A 16,805-nucleotide genomic window follows, 5' to 3' on the forward strand; every position below is an offset into this window, starting at 1 on the left:
AAAGAGAAAGAAAGAAAAAGAATGAAAGAGAGATGGAAAGAAAGAAGGAAAGAAACAGAAAGAAAGAAAAAGAGAGAGAGAGAGAGAGAGAAAGAGAAAGAAAGAAAGAAAGAGGGAGAGAAAGAAAGAAAGAAAAAGAAGGAAGGAACGAAGGAGAAAGAAAGAAAGAAAAAGAAAGAAAGAAAGAAAGAAAGAAAGAGTTTTATACTCCCAAGTACAGTCTTCCTATAGGAGAGATGAGCAGCATAAACATTTAATAAAAGGAAATAACATTAATATCTTGCTTTTAGGTTGAGAAGCAACGCAGTGACCTCGCCCGAGAACTGGAAGAGCTTACCGACAGACTTGAGGAAGCCGGAGGTGCTACCACAGCTCAGGTAAACCTCCATCCGTCAAGGTCACTGATGGCTGTGCCGTGCCCATTTCACAGGCTGAGAAACTGAGTCTCAAAAGAAGGGATCCTTCACAGGACACCCAGCCACCTCTCCTTTTGTACGGTTTTCAAGCGTTGGAAGTAACGGCGGGTCAGACGATGTTGGGGACCCCACATCAGAGCAGGATTGATGATTTCAAAGGGGAGGCAGGGGGATGCCTCTTACGCCTCTTATTCCCTCTCTTCTCTTTGCGCCCAGATTGAGCAGAACCGCAAACGGGAGGCCGAGCTGCTTAAGCTCCGGCGAGAACTGGAAGAAGCTGCCTTGCAGAGCGAGGCCACCGCCTCCACCCTGCGCAAGAAGCACACCGACGCCATGGCCGAGATGACCGAACACCTGGAGAACCTGCAAAGGGTCAAATCCAAGCTGGAGAAAGACAAGCAGGTCATGAAGGCCGAGATCGATGATCTCAGCAGCAGCATGGAAAACGTCCAGAAGTCCAAGGTACGATGAACGAACGAAAAAACGCCATTGTGCGAGGCTGGGAACCCCAACCTCGTGCCTGGATCCTCAACTGACATCTTCTCTTAGTCATCCTCCAACCAAACATGGTTGAATAGGCAAAGTCAGGAACATGGTAGATCTTTACTGAATCCTTTGATGGATTGAGCTCCTGGATGCGGTACTGTGGTGGAATAGGGTCTGGATTCCCAGAAGGGAGGGGCCGCACACCAGAGGACCAAGAGACAACAATGTTTAGTTGGTTGGTTGGGAGGGAGAAAGTCAGGTCAGCTCCTCCCTGGAACCTCTGAGGATATTTTTAATGATGCAAGTAGTTCCTTCAGCTTGGCAAGATTCTGTCTACAGGTGAGGAATGATAAAGGATATTGCTTAGAAGCATTCTGACCTCGGCTTCCCCAAAAAGCGCGAGGCAGAATCCTGGTCCCGACAAAACCCCTTTTATTAAACGAATGTGAATTCCTCTCAATTCACATCCAGCAAAGGCCTGGAGGTCTTTCAAAGGAGTATTTATGACTATAGAGCTTATCTATCTGGGAAAGCTGCCATGTAAATATTTCCCAAATGTGGTGCTGTGAAAGGAAATACTCGGCACAGAGTCTCTGAGATTCACGGACAGATCTTCACACTCCTGAAATGAATGAACAAATTGTTTCCTGCAAAAGCCCCCTCCCCTTTCGCTCCTCTTTTATTTCCTATGGGAGGGGCCAATCACCTTCCACCTGTGACTTTACTCCCAAGTCGTCCCTGATTTCTGAGTTGTTCTTTTCTTATGGCAGCTCTGCGCATGCGCACACTGGGAACAGGCTCCAGCTGTTTCTCTGCCTCATTGCTGCCTAGCTCCGTAGACACCTGATCACTGCCAGACGACCTCGGCCCCTTCTCTGCCTCCGACGCAGAGCCCTCGTCCGAGCCTCCCCCAGACTCCATGACTGGCCCATGCCCTTCCCCAATCTCCTCACTGTCTGACTCTGTTGCCAACTCCGCTGGCGAGCCACAACAAGAGCCTCAATGTGTCTTTCGTAATTCCGGGAGACGGACAAGTACCCTACTACTGTTAGTTACCTGCAGCAGAGTCCAGTTCCGAGGGTTGCCGTTTGCTTTTGTTGAAATGTAAGCAGGAACTCTGGGTTGTTCTGAAGTTGTCTTCTTCTTTATCTCCTTGCAGATTAATGCTGAAGCTCATGTCCGCAGATTGGAGGACAACATGGCTGAAGTCAGCGCCCGATTGGCTGAGATGGAAAGGAATCAAGCAGAAACGAACGCCGTCAGGAACAGACTCCAAGGTTGGTTTCGTTGGGCGATCCTCCAGGGTCCCGCTTTTTTATTTTGTTTCATTTTTCATTGAGTTATCTAACTGTACAAATGTTTTACCCTGACCGCTAGCAATTCCAGCCTCGTGTCCTTCGTTTTCACGTCCTCGTGTCCGTAGTTTTTCATTCATACCTTGGAGAAATTGTGTTTCCCTTTTTCAGGTAAAATTAGATGCATGATGGGCGACTTTTGAAGGCCGGGCTTCATTTATCTTGTCTCTTTTTGTGTTCCTCCAACCGCATCACCAAACTTGGGCGAATGGATTGCCAAACCTTGAGGCTTGATTTCCTGCCAGCTTGAAGCAAAGAATGAGCCAAAGCTATGGGTTGCATTGTAAATGAGGCATAGCTCAATCATAGAAGAAGAAAAAATAGAGGCAAAAGAAAGATTCTCCAGCTACCCACTGATCAGAAACTCCCCTCCCCCGCCCGAAATTTCAGTCCTGCTCCCATGCATATAACCCTCACCCATTGGTCCAGTCTTCCACAACCATCACTTTCATAAACTTATGTTCAATCTCCTGGGCTCCAGAGAGTTAACATCATTGCCCACAGGCTCATTGGTTTCTCTCTCCACTCCTTGGAAGAGCTTTATAGTTCCCGCTGCCTTAAGAAAGTTCAAAACTGTCAGAGTTTTGGCAGCGTGACTATGATTATGAGATAAACCCCAGGAGCAAAACAGCACACAGCACACAGAGCCTTTAGACAATTAATAGTGGTTTATGTACAAATATATACAGACAAGCGCATGATAGATAAATCGCTTACCACTCAGCTACAGACACAAGGAGAGAAATGAGATATATGACGAGAGAGAGAAACACCCTCTAATGGCCACCTATATATACACACACACATATTGCTGAATCATTCTCATTGCATCAACTTACAGTTTACAACTTACAACCTTACATCAGTTGGCAGCTATTAAATCCTCATTACCCGACAAAAACATCCTTAAAGATCCATCTCATCCTGGGTAGCCCTTTTTTGAACTATTACCATCTGGGAGACGGTACAGGGCAATAAAAAACAAGGACAAATAGGCTAAAAAACAGTTTCTATCCCAGAGCAGTAACTATATTGAATTCTACTGTATGGTGCAATATTAATGAAGTATGGGGGGTTTTCAATTCAATTGTATAGAATGTGAAGGATGCGTGTTGTGCAATGACAATAAAGTAAACTAACTAACTAATGTAAAGATCACGCTGAGCGAAACATCAGCCAGCCAAGTATGGAGAGATGGATGGAGAAATCAATCAATCAATAACCCAGTTCTCCTCTATTCCTTTTTTAATCCTTCCCCTGCAGCTGAGAACAACGAACTGAGCCGGGAGCATGAAGAAGGTCAGTCACGGCTCAATCAAGTCCTTCGGGTCAAGACATCCCTCACTTCCCAAGTGGATGACTTCAAGCGACAGCTGGACGAAGAGTCCAAGGTAAGTTCTTGGGACGATGGGCCCATCTGCTTATGAAAACCCAAATGACGGAAGCCAAGCGCAGAGTAAGTCCTAATGAAGAACTCCAAATTCCCCTGAAGGTTGAGAATCAGAGCATGCCAAGACCTCACATGTTGATGTTCCTCACATGGGTTTTGGCCACAGATCCCAACATCTTGGAGAAACTTCATCATGGCGCTGTAGGAAGTTGTTCTAAAAGCAAATGTAGTGTAATTTTTGGGACATCTCCTACAAAAAAACAACAACAGACTTTGGCTTTTAAAGAGATGGTCAAGATTTGCCAGAAATTCCGAAATTAACTATTCATAAAGCTTGTTTTCTGATAATTAAAGAAGTGGCTGGTTATGATTTTCATCTGAGGGTTTTTATAAGAGAAATTATAAACAAAGAAAAGGAAATATGGGGAAAAGACATTCATCGGCTATGTGGTTGTCCTTAGGCCCGCAGTGCTGCAGTGGTCAGTCTGGCCAATACCAAACACGACCTGGATTTGATCAAAGAGCAGCTGGAGGAAGAGCAAACCGGCAAAGCTGAGCTCCAACGCTTGGTCTCCAAGCTCAACACCGAAGTTACAACTTGGAGGACCAAATATGAAACCGATGCTATTCAGAGAACGGAGGAGCTGGAAGAGACTAAGTGAGTAAGGTGATAGAGGGCAGGTTGTAGGTCTCAGGACACCTGGAAAACTGATGAGGGATTCTGAGAAGTTCAGTTGTTGTGGGGAAGGCTCGGACAAGGCCTCTGCATTGGAGGCAGAGATGGGGCCAGGCCCGTCTTACAGTTATCAGCTGCCTTCGTAGTCGGACATCAGTGGAGCAGACGAACAGCTGGAGCCAGTTCCTAGCGTGCGCATGCGCAGAGCTGCCAGAAGACAACAACTAAGAAAGCAGGGTCAACCTGGGAGTAAAGCTACAGGTGGACAGTGATTGGCTTCTCCTATAGGAAATAAAAGAGGAACGAAAGGGGAGTGGGCTTTTGCAGGAAAGAATTTATTTGTTGGTTAGTTCATTTCAGGAGTGTGAAGATCTGTCCGTGAATCTCAGAGACTCTGTGCCCAGTCTTTCCTTGCACAGCACTGCGCTTATTAAAATATTTACGTGGCAAGCTAGATAAGGTCTGTGTTCATAACTTCACCTTTGAAAGACTGTTTGCCAGGCCTTTGCTGAATGTGAATGAGAGGAATTCACATCCGTTTAATAAAAGGGGTTTTGTCGGGACCAGGACTCTGCCTCCTGCTTTTTGGGGAAGCCTAGCTGAGAACATCAGTGATATCTAGAAGGTTATCATCATTGTTTGACCCATCTCATATCTGGGACATTTTTCTTCTTCTTCTTTTGGGGTCTGCTTGCAGGAGAAAACTGACCGCCCGTCTTCAGGAAGCAGAGGAAGCGGCTGAAACTGCGCAAGCTCGAGTAGCCAGCATGGAGAAGTATAAGCAGAAGCTCCAGATGGAAGTGGAAGATCTAACTTTGGATCTGGAAAAGGTAAAATAACAAGTGTTAAACTGATGTTCCTGGGCATGAGAAGTCTCTTCTTGGCATCGAGCCTCAATTGACCGGGTTTGCCCAATGCGGTATGGCAACACTAATGAACCAGATAAGGTGTATCATCATGTGTAAACTCAGCAAAGAAACATTGCAAGTAGGCTTATTGTTAGAGCTTTCTGATCTTGGAAGGGGGGGAGGCCACATAAATGGGCTTTTTCTCCTGGAGGCTTCATAGGCTGGTTTGAGAGTTTAGTTTAGTTTAGTTTTTTACTTTACTTTTCTTTTTAGTAGTTTACTTTTTAGTTTACTTTTTAGTTTACTTTTTACTTTACTTTTTACTTTTTACTTTACTTTACGTTTTACTTTATTGTCATTGCACATTGTACAATGAAATTAAATGCCATCTTTAGTGTACATTATAACTATAAAAATAAAAACACAAACACATCCTTCACATTCTATATAATTAAATCTGAAAATCCGATACCGCGTTAATATTGCACTATACTGTAGAATTCAATATAGTTACTGCCCTGGGATAGAAGCTGTTTTTCAGCCTATTTGTCTTTGTGTTTGTTTCTGTTTTATTTTAAAACAGAAGAGCAACAATTGTGTTTGTTGCAAAATCTTAAGAGATGTGACTTTGGAGGGCTCTAGAAAGAGCAAAAAATGGATTCCCAAAAAAAAGGGCAAGGATTGGCCACTTCTGATTTAATACAATGATTTAACCTTATCCTATTACCCAAAATGATGCCACCGAGATTAAACGGCACCCTTTGTACCAATAAATATCCTGCCAGATGCAACATCAGTACCAAAGAAGTTAAAAGTTGGTTTTGTCAACTCATAAAGTTCCCATGGTGAGGAAAAGGTGTGGAGCGCATTCTACACATACCTTCGACTAGAGTCGGATCTTGCCCTGGGATAGAAGCTGTTTTTCAGCCTATTTGTCTTTGTGTTTGTTTCTGTTTTATTTTAAAACAGAAGAGCAACAATTGTGTTTGTTGCAAAATCTTAAGAGATGTGACTTTGGAGGGCTCTAGAAAGAGCAAAAAATGGATTCCCAAAAAAAAGGGCAAGGATTGGCCACTTCTGATTTAATACAATGATTTAACCTTATCCTATTACCCAAAATGATGCCACCGAGATTAAACGGCACCCTTTGTACCAATAAATATCCTGCCAGATGCAACATCAGTACCAAAGAAGTTAAAAGTTGGTTTTGTCAACTCATAAAGTTCCCATGGTGAGGAAAAGGTGTGGAGCGCATTCTACACATACCTTCGACTAGAGTCGGATCTTTGATTACGACAGCAGCCTTGTGAGGCATGGACCTCGTTGGAGAATGTGATTTATGACACAGACTGAGGGGAGGGAAGAAACAGGGGCAAAGTTCAGCCATAGTTAAAATGCGGTCAGATCTGACTGCAATGCAGTATTGCCGAAATGGTGCTCCTAATAAACGACTGGTGGGGTTTTTTTGAAACTCAGCTTGAGGCTCATGAATTAATTAGGGCATCTTTCAGAAACCTGACAGGTTTCTTGTTAGAAGGAACCTCAGAAGCCGAGAACGACGAAGACCGAGAGACAGGGCTTGGAGCACAAGCAAGATCATCCGTGGTGGACCTCAAGGCTGAGAGTGATGCTTGTCTTCTTCTCCTTCCCAGTCCAACGCAGCCTGTGCTGCCCTGGATAAGAAGCAGCGGGCCTTTGACAAGATGATGGCTGAATGGCAGCAGAAGTGTGAGGAGCTCCAATTGGAGGTAGACAGTTCCCAGAAGGAATGTCGCATGTACATGACGGAGAACTTCAAGCTCAAGACAGCCTACGAGGAAGCCCTAGAGCAGCTGGAATCCGTGAAGAAGGAAAACAAGACTCTTCAGGGTGAGTTCAGTTCGTCCTTGATGAAAAACCGTTCATTTAGCAAGCACTCAAAGTTACAACGGTAATGAAAAAGTTGACTTTTACCACCAGTCCTCACATTTAGGGCCACTGCTGTCATGTGATCAAAATTCAGGACCTTAGAAAGTATCCTAAACGTGATCATTCTTTGGGACTTTCCCAGCTGGTTTTCGACAATAATAATAATAATTAGAACACAGCTGGAAAGGACCTTCGAGTTCTTTTAGCCCAGCCACCTGCTCAAGCAGGAGACCTTATACCATTCCAGACAAGTGGCTATCTAAAACCTCCCATGATGGAGCATCCACAACATCTGGTGGCAAGTTGTTCCACTGGTTAATTGTCCTCACTGCTAGGACGTTTCTCCTTAATTCCACATTGCTTCTCTCCTTGAATAGTTTCCATCCGTTGCTTCTTGTCTTGCCTTTCTGGTGCTTTGGGAAATAAGTTGAACCTCTCTTCTTTGGGGCAGCCTCTGGTCAGCTTGAATAAATATCTGTACATGCATCTCTTTTTTTTCATTCAGAGGAAATCAAAGATCTCATTGACCAGTTGGGTGAGGGAGGAAGAAGTGTCCACGAGCTGCAGAAGATAAAGAAAAAGTTGGAAATTGAAAAAGACGAGCTTCAGGTGGCCCTGGAGGAAGTTGAGTCTTCCCTGGAGGTACTATTGAACGTGGAATCAGGGGTGGGCTGTGGGGGTCACAGGGGTTCGGAAGAACCTCTAGCTAAGATTCTGTGAAGTTCAGAGAAGCCCCTAATCCCACTCCTGGCTGGGCCTGCCCACCCTGTCCCTCCCAGAAGTCCCCACACAGTCCGTTTTGGATGCAGGTAACTGCAGGGCACATGCCGAGGTTCAGGGAGGGCAAAAAACTGACCTGCCGGAAGTTCAGAGGGCCTCCGGAGCCTGGGGAGGCCGTTTTCACCCTCCTGGAGGCTCAAAAAAAGCCTCCGGAGCCCGGGGAAGGCAAAAACGACCCTCCCCGCCATGGTGCAAGAGGCCAACTAGGCCACGCCCACCCAGCAACCAGGTAGAGAACCCATTGCTGAATTTTTTGAAGCCCACCCCTAAACGCGGTAGCATCTTCCATTGGTTTAGTCCTTCTGGTTCTTCATTGTCATCTACGCATCCTTGCCTCAAGGATTCGGACTCTCAAGGCAACGCGAAAGCTTTCCTCGCTGCATGAAAAGAACACCAGGGCTCCGGCTTGGGGAAACTGAGGCCATGGTTCTCCCCCTCTGTTTGCTGACAGGTGGAGGAGAGCAAGCTGATTCGCATTCAGCTGGAGCTGGCCCAAGTCAAGGCAGACATTGACAGGAGAATCCATGAGAAGGAGGAGGAATTTGAAGCCACAAGGTTTGAAACCTATTCTCTGTTCGGTCGTGAGATTCCCCTCCAACCATCCTCACCTATACAGCTGTTGTGGTGGGGCCGAGGTCATCTGGCAGTGATCAGGTGCCTTTGAAGCTAGACAGCAGTGAGGCAGAGGAACAGCTGGAGCCTGTTCCCAGTGTGCCCATGCGCAGAGCTGCCAGCAGAAAAGAACAACTCAGAAATCAGGGTAGACTTGGGTGGAAGGTGATTGGCCCTTCCCATAGGAAATAAAAGAGGAGCGAAAGGGGAGTGGGCTTTTGCAGGAAGCAATTCATTCATTAGATTCGTTTCAGGAGTGTGAAGATCTGTCCGTGAATCTTAGGGACTCTGTTCCCAGTCTTTCCTTGCACAGCACCTCATTTGAAAAAATATTTACATGGCAGCTTTCCCAGATAGATAAGGTCTGTAGTCATAAATACTCCTTTGAAAGACTGTTTGCCAGGCCTTTGCTGAATGTGAACGATAGAAATTCACATTCGTTTAATAAAAGGGGTTTTGTTGGGACCAGGACTCTGCCTCGTGCTTTTGGGATAGGCTAGGTAAGAACAACAGCCTCCAAATTGGTGCCACAATTTCCATTATCGCCATAATGGTGATGTGGGTTGGGGAGATGGAATTTGTGGGGCACTGCACCTCGCACTACATTATGAGAGAGGGGCTGCATTCCAGCGGAACAAAAGACAGCGAAGTTTAGATAGCTTGCTTGGAAGGAAGATGGCCAAGTCAGTTCCTCCTTAGAAGTTCTCAAAGTATGTACATGCACTTTGCTTTAATTTGGCAAGATTCTGTCTGTAGGTGGGGAACGATAAAGGAAAATGCTTAGGAGAATCTCAGTGGGTTTTTCTTGGTTTTTGGAGCCTGACCATGACTTCTGCTCACCTCTGTAGGAAGAACCACCAGCGTGCCATCGAATCTCTACAATCTAGCCTGGAACTGGAGGCCAAGGGGCGAGCAGAGGCCCTGCGGCTGAAGAAGAAGATGGAGACAGACCTGAATGAAATGGAGATCCAGCTGGACCATGCCAATAGGAACAACAGCGAGCTGGTCAAGACCTTGAAGAAACTCCAGCAACAGATCAAGGTGAAAGAAGTTACGGGAAAGGGAGCCAGAAGAGAGCAGAGCGAAAACTGTAACTTCTGAGTCTTCTCCATATAGCAGCTCCTTCTCGTTTTCCTCTCAACATCCATCCCTTGAGATAGGTTGACCTGACAGAACATCTGCTCCGAGGTCCCCTAGGAAGCTCCTGTGGGTGAAAGTAGACTTCTCATCCAACTCTTCCACCACTCCACTTCACTGGCTCTTCTTGAGAAGGTTCCCAATGTTGGAACCTTCATCTTGAATGAACCAGTTGAACATGTAACAAAGCCAGAGAAAAAATAAAGCTATCCTAATAGGCTACAACCCAGAAGGAATCTCACTGAAGGCTTATTGTAGGACACGAATCAGCAAAACTGTAGCATATGTCCACAAGTAGGCTCTTATGGAATAAAGTCCTTGAGAATTTCACCTACCCGTTTCTTTGCTAAACATGACCTTGTTTTTAAGGCAAGTCCACCCTCTTCTCAGGTTCTTGTCCTACCTAGATACAGGTGGAAGTTTCAAAGCAGCAGGTAGATTTAAGATTCCATCCTGGACATATTTCTTGGGTCTCCACCCCCTGTTGATCAGGATTTAACTAGGAGTTGGATTCAGCCGGTTTGGAGCGGTTCATCGAACCAGTAGTTGCAAGGACTAGCTGGCCCTGCCCACCCTGCCCCTCCCCTCCCAGGAGTCTCCACGCGGCCCATTTTGGACGGCAGGTAGGTGCAGAGACTGCACGGAGGCTCTGATCCCATTTCCAGCCTTCGGAGGGCCTCCGGAAGCCGTGGGAAGCCATTTTTGCCCTCCTTGAGGCTCAAGGAAAGCCTCCGGAGCCTGGGGAGGGCGAAAATGCCCCCTTTTCCCCCCCGCTGCCGTAGTGCAGGAGCTGAGCAGGCCACGCCCACCATAGCCACGCCCACCCAGCAATCGGGCAGAGAACCGGTTGCTAAAATGTTTGAATCCCACCTCTGATGGCTCAGACGAAGCACGGGTTTCTGACCCTTTTCTGCCTCCAGGACATGCAAATGCAGATGGACGAAGATGCTCGCCAACACGAAGAGCTGAGGGAACAGTACAATCTTCAAGAACGCCGCCTCAGCCTTCTCCAGACGGAGTTGGAAGAGGTGCGCACTGGCCTGGAGGGGAGCGAACGCTCACGGAAGCTCATCGAGCAAGAATTGGTGGATGTCTCCGAAAGGCACAACGAACTCAACGTTCATGTGAGTCAACCCCTAGGGTCTCCACCTCCTATGGGGGAGAAGGGACTGACCATGAAAAAGAGGCCGTTGGCTCAGTTTTTTTTCATTTGAACCAGTGTTTTTTCATCCTGGGCAACCTTCAGATTTGTGCAAATCTGTCTGGGGAATTCTGGGAGTTGAAGTCCACACATCCGAAAGTTGCCACGGGTGAGAAATGCTGATTTGAATAATCCTTTAGGGAATGGATAAGGACACGGTGACTCAGTGGCTAAGCTTGTCGATCAGGAAGGTCGGCAGTTTGACGGTTGGAATCCCTAGTGCCGCGTGACGGAATGAGCTCCCGTTACTTGCCCCAGCTTCTGCCAACCTAGCAGTTCGAAAACACATAAAAAATGCAAGTAGAAAAATAGGAACCACCTTTAGTGGGAAGGTAACAGCGCTCCGTGAGCCTTCGGCGTTGAGTCATGCCGGCCACATGACCACGGAGACCTCTTCGGACAGCGCTGGCTCTTCAGCTTTGAAATGGAGATGAGTACCACCCCCTAGAGTCGGGAACGTACCTTGGGGAACGGAATTTAAATCTCATCTCGAGCAAGAAATCAGCCTATCATTTTTAACCATTATATTTTAATCTACATATTACACAAGTTCCCAAACTTTGCCACACCTCAGTCACCCAATCTGACCTTGTGAGGAGATAATGAGGAACAAATCCCATCAGTCAACAGTTGATGTACCACCAGCTTGTCAGGTACTTAAGAGGCGGAGGGTCAGTGGTTGCACAAGGAAACAACAATCAACTCTCTAATTAACAACTAAAAGCTACACACAACCGGGAACCACATAAATACAACATGTAGGTCAATGCACGTATTCTGGAGTGTTGTAAGAAATGTCCTTCTGGGTTCAGTTCCCAGTGGGGAGAAAGACAGTGGAAACAAGATGGTTTTCATGGTGGACGGGATGAAAGATAATATTCTGCCTTTTAAATATTTCCTAGAATATTTCATTTTTCTAGGAGAGGGGTGGGTGCTAACTTCCTATAGGAGAGAGGGAGAAGGTCCCTGAGGGGTGGGTTACTGGCGGTACGCCCTGGTACGGGCATACCAGAGCCTGCCCAGAGCACCAGATACCGTTCCGTACCGGTTGGAATGGGATCTGGAACCCACCACTAGCTCCAACCTAAGTCCCAAATCTTGGAAGAATAAAACTTTGGTCCCGTTTGACCAAGTCAGATTGGATCCTGCGTCGAAACCTAGATTTAAGTTTTGACAGCGTTCCGGTTTTGCCTACGGAAATGTGGTCCCTCTTTCAGTGGCCGTCCATTCTGAAGGAGGGTTTTTGAGATCCATAGCGTGACTGCTCCCCTGGTTGAACAGGTCCTACTTTGAGGTCTCCTTTTCCTCCTGCAGAACCAGAGCTTGCTAGTGATCAAGCGCAAGTTGGAATCTGACCTCACGCGCATCAGCAATGAACACGAGGAACTCATCAGCGAATTCCGATCGGTGGATGAGAGGGCGAAGAAAGCTGTGGCGGATGTGAGTTTGTGGTTCTGGATCTGGAAGAAAGTGTCATTGGTCTATATTCCTTTGAATGACAGAGGCCTTTACTTTTTTACTTTATTTTGTTTTATATATATATATAACAAAATAAATATTTGCTTCATTCCCTCCAGGCCACGCGCATGGCTGAAGAACTGCGGCAGGAACAGGATCACTCCATGCATCTGGAGAAGATCAAGAAAAACTATGAGGTCACCATCAAGGACCTGCAGGTCAAGATGGAAGAAGCTGAGCAACTGGCCTTGAAAGGTGGGAAAAGGACCATCATGAAGCTGGAGACCCGGGTAAGAACCTCTCCCCACCCCATCCAATTTCCAGTTCCTAACACTTCCCACGTTCTTTCTGGCATCTGACCAGAGACATAGGACAGGGACATAGGGTTGTCAGGAGGCCTTCTACTCAAACCCCTGGGTCAAGGCAGGAGATCTTATACCATCCCAGACGGGTGTATTTATGGGGAGATTGCAGTAGCCTTTTCATTCAGGGAGGAACTTCCCCTGACAATGTCCTCCTTAGTCCTTTCTCATCTTTAGATTAGACATACCTAGATCCCTCAGTCAATCGTCATATGCTTTAGCCTCCAGATGTCTTATCATCTTTGTTGCTCTTCTCTGCACTCTTTCTAGAACAGGGGTCTCCAACCTTGGCAACTTGAAGACTGGAGGATGTCACTCCCAGAATTCCCCAGCTAGAAAGCTGGCTGGGGAATTCTGGGAGTTGAAGTCCGCCAGGCTTCAAGTTGCCAAGGTTGGAGACCCCTGTTCTAGAATCTTTCCTTTGGATCATGGGGACCAGAACTGGATGCAGTATTCCAAGTGTGGTCTCACTGTACTATAAAGCGGCACGATCGCTTCTCGCGTTCGTGCCCGTCTTACGTCCTTCCCTTTACCCCCTTGGAGGTAGATCTCAAAACCTCAGCCTCGGTTTCCTTTTCAGATCAAGGAACTGGACACTGAACTGGACTCCGAACAAAAGCGCCACGTGGAGACGGTAAAGCTGCTGCATAAGAACGAGCGGCGCCTGAAGGAGCTGGTCTTCCAGACGGAGGAGGACCACAAGACCAATCAGCGCATGCAGGAACTGGTGGAAAAATTGCAGAACAAGCTGAAGATCTACAAGAGGCAGATAGAGGAGTCTGTACGTACCGTCACTTTTAAGCATACGGTAGCCCTTAACTATATACTATAGTTTTTATATCTATAACTAAATTATATAACTATAATATATATAGTTATAGTATAGTTATAGTTATAAAACTATATATAGTTATACTATAACTATACACATAGACACATAGTATAGTTAAACTTTAGTTATATAATTATATAGTTTTAGTTCTATATATGTGTGTGTGCGTATAGTTTTACACACATACACATGCACACACACACACACACTATAATCAGAATTGATCAAGGGGTGGGATTCGGCTGGTTCAGGCTGTGCAGGAGAAATTTGGTTCACAATGCATTGGCTCACTGGTGGTCGGTGATTGAAACACATCAAAGAATATTACTCCCGTCACCTTGAGTCCAGAAGCAGCTCCATAGGTGGAAGGCGTAGACATTTTGGTGATGTACCGATGTTTAGTACTGTAAGGAGCCTCAGAGCAGAGGAGTGGAACGGTCTGCCAGTTTGAACGGAGGTAACGGAACGTGAGGCAACTGGCAGTTGGAACAGAGTCCTTTTCAGGTGGGGAGGGGGAGTAGAACTCCTTAGCATCAGAGCGTGTTAATTACTGTATAATAAATACTAATGATCTGAGGGTCATTTCGAAAAATCCTTTCTTAGCGAGGACCTAGAAGTCAAGAGGAACATGCATACATACATATATGTATGTGTATATACACATAGACACATATATGGCATTTATATAAATGTGTTTCATACATAAATAAAAACAAGCCCTTATCTCCATTGCAGGAGGAGCAAGCAAACCAGAGCTTGGCCAGGTACCGGAAAACGGTGCACGAGCTGGACGACGCTGAAGAGAGAGCAGGCATGGCGGAATCCGCCCTGAACAAACTCCGCACCAGGCACCGCCTCTCCACCGGCAAAGCCTTTACATCCGTGGAGATCATCCAGGTCTCCAAATCAGGCAGCTCCAAGTCAGTTGCCGAGGAATGAAACTCCCCTCTGGCCCTGCAGCCGGTAGGTATGGCATTGCTTAGCCACGGTGGGCCCGAGGGAAACCCTCCCCCCTTCTTGACTGAGTGCATGTGTTAGGATACTCATGCAGAAACCCCGATTCGGGGGTTTAAATGAAAAACCTTTAAAGACTTTTAATGACTTTAAAGACTTTTAATGACTTTTAAAGACTTTTAATGACTTTTAAAGACTTTTAATGGATCGCATGGCTGTGAAAAACATGTGAAAGGCTGTTTTAATGACCACTTGCAGGAGCACTGATCCAGACTGAAGCCCAACCTTCCCATTGAGCTTGCTTTTGTCTTGTGCTGTTGGTTGGTCACCAGCCTTGGTGCCTTCTTCTCTTCTGCTTTCCTCTCTCTTTGCTCTGGCTTGCCCCAGCTAAATTGCCATTCCTTTCTAGTCTGACAGGCTAAGCATCTCAGACGGCTGCACCATTGGAAGATTGCTCACCACCCTAGGGAGGACTGGAGCAGCCCGAAGACATTTATAAAGGCACTTGCAAGGAAGTAGGAGAAGGAGAGTGGAAGGGAAGAAGAGCTTCTTGGCCCTTTGGGGGAAGAAAAGGGATCCGCTAACCATCCGTCCAAGCATCCAGTTTTCTTCATCAAGAAGGTGATGGACCGTGGACAAGTTCTCGAGAGTCAAGGCGTCTGTTCTGAATGCAGTCTGCTTGCGTTTTCATGTCAAGGACGGAAAACGTTAGAAGGTCCAGTTTGGGTTGTCTCTTGTAAATGCTACCCTACTTGGAGCAATCTTTAATTTGAATAAAGCTTCATCCTTTGGGAAAAGAGAATTGAATGGAGTTCTTTGCTTTCCCGTGATCCCATCCCTTCCCTTCCTTTAAAAACGACTGGCAACCTGTCCTCACACTTATGACCACTCCAGCATCCCCATGGTCCCATGATCGAAAGTTGAGCCCTTAGCAACTACCATGTATTTGTGACGGTGGCAATGTCCTGGGGGGGGGGGGTGTCATGTGATCACGACTTTCCCAGCCGGCTTCCAAAAAGTTTCCCTGAAAATAAGACCTCCCCAGATAATAAGCCCGATTGGGGTTTTGATTGTATGCTCTAAAATAAGCCCTCCCCGAAAATATTGCAACACAGCAGCAGCCATGAAGTGACCACGCTCGCCACCTCCTGCACCTCAAAAATAATAAGACCCTCCCCCCCAAAAAATAAGGGCAAGCGCTTATTTCAGGAGTCAAAAGAAAATAAGACCCTGCCTTATTTTGGGGGAAACGGTAAGTCAATGGAACAAGCCAGATTTGCTTAAATGTATTCATTTGCTTAAAAACACAAGGAAGAGATGGTGGATCACTTAATAACGGCTTCACTCAGCGATGGAATGTCCGGTCCCAATTGTAAGTTGTGGACTGTGCAGCTAGGGAGAACACATCGTGGGTGGGGGGGTGTTTGAGACCCAACTACTCACATTTCCCCAACAGCAAAATACTTTTGGAATGATAGGGAAAGGGAAAAGTTCCCCTCGCACATATGTGCTAGTCGTTCCCGACTGTAGGGGGCGGTGCTCATCTCCGTTTCAAAGCTGAAGAGCCAGCGCTGTCTGAAGACGTCTCCGTGGTCATATGGCCAGCATGAATATCATTCATGCTCTAGAAATAAGAAAGTGAAATAATTTTTCTGGGCGAGATCCTTTATTTCCATGGAAAGCTTGCAAGGGATGGCATTTCCTCATGCTCAGCATCTTCTTTGGAAACATTTAGGCAAGAAAAACCAAATGCACAGGTACAGTATAGGTGGTACCTTGCTCAATAGTAGTAACGGTGAAAGGGATCTTGGAGTCCTAGTGGACAACCATTTAAATACGAGCCAGCCGTGTACAGCAGCTGCCAAAAAAGCCAACACAGTTCTAGGCTGCATCAACAGAGGGATGGAATCAAGATCACGTGAAGGGTTAAGACCACTTTATAAGGCCTTGGTAAGGCCACACTTGGAATACGGCATCCAGATGTAGGAAAGATGTGGAGACTCTAGAAAGAGTGCAGAGAAGAGCAACAAAGAGGATTAGGGGACTCAAGGCTAGAACATACGAAGAACAGTTGCAGGAACTGGGTATGTTTAGCTTAAGAGAAAGAAGGACTAGGGGAGACATGATAGCATTGTTCCAATATCTCAGGGGTTGCCACAAAGAAGAGGGAGTCAAGCTATTCTCCAAGGCACCCGAGGGCAGGACAAGAAGCAATGGGTGGAAACTAATCAAGGAGAGAAGCAACTTAGAACTGAGGAGAAACTTCCTGACAGTTTGAACAATTAATCAGTGGAACAGTTTGCCTCCAGAAGTTGTGAATGCCCCAACACTGGAAGTCTTTAAGAAGATGTTGGATAGCCATTTGTCTGAAACGGTATAGGATTTCCTGC

The 16,805-nt window shown here is 46.3% G+C and overlaps 1 protein-coding gene across 2 annotated transcripts in view; it reads left to right on the top strand.

Moving 5' to 3' along the window:
• The window catches only part of MYH16 (myosin heavy chain 16), a 44,481-nt gene extending 29,332 nt beyond the window's left edge, over nucleotides 1-15,149 (top strand). For both annotated transcript variants that reach the window (XM_081966070.1, XM_081966071.1), the window contains 16 exons: nucleotides 291-377; nucleotides 633-878; nucleotides 2,062-2,179; nucleotides 3,521-3,648; nucleotides 4,109-4,305; nucleotides 5,021-5,153; nucleotides 6,824-7,040; nucleotides 7,585-7,721; nucleotides 8,311-8,414; nucleotides 9,320-9,512; nucleotides 10,529-10,732; nucleotides 12,124-12,249; nucleotides 12,387-12,557; nucleotides 13,210-13,410; nucleotides 14,197-14,424; nucleotides 14,825-15,149. In XM_081966070.1, the coding sequence (XP_081822196.1) occupies nucleotides 291-377; nucleotides 633-878; nucleotides 2,062-2,179; nucleotides 3,521-3,648; nucleotides 4,109-4,305; nucleotides 5,021-5,153; nucleotides 6,824-7,040; nucleotides 7,585-7,721; nucleotides 8,311-8,414; nucleotides 9,320-9,512; nucleotides 10,529-10,732; nucleotides 12,124-12,249; nucleotides 12,387-12,557; nucleotides 13,210-13,410; nucleotides 14,197-14,400 (2,466 nt within the window). In that variant the 3' untranslated portion in view covers nucleotides 14,401-14,424; nucleotides 14,825-15,149. The remainder of the gene's footprint in view (nucleotides 1-290; nucleotides 378-632; nucleotides 879-2,061; nucleotides 2,180-3,520; nucleotides 3,649-4,108; nucleotides 4,306-5,020; nucleotides 5,154-6,823; nucleotides 7,041-7,584; nucleotides 7,722-8,310; nucleotides 8,415-9,319; nucleotides 9,513-10,528; nucleotides 10,733-12,123; nucleotides 12,250-12,386; nucleotides 12,558-13,209; nucleotides 13,411-14,196; nucleotides 14,425-14,824) is intronic.
• The last annotated feature ends 1,656 nt before the right edge of the window (nucleotides 15,150-16,805 follow it).

The sequence above is a fragment of the Natrix helvetica genome (assembly GCF_964273705.1).
Source record: "Natrix helvetica genome assembly, chromosome: 13".
In the NCBI taxonomy this organism is placed as follows: Eukaryota; Metazoa; Chordata; class Lepidosauria; order Squamata; family Natricidae; genus Natrix; species Natrix helvetica.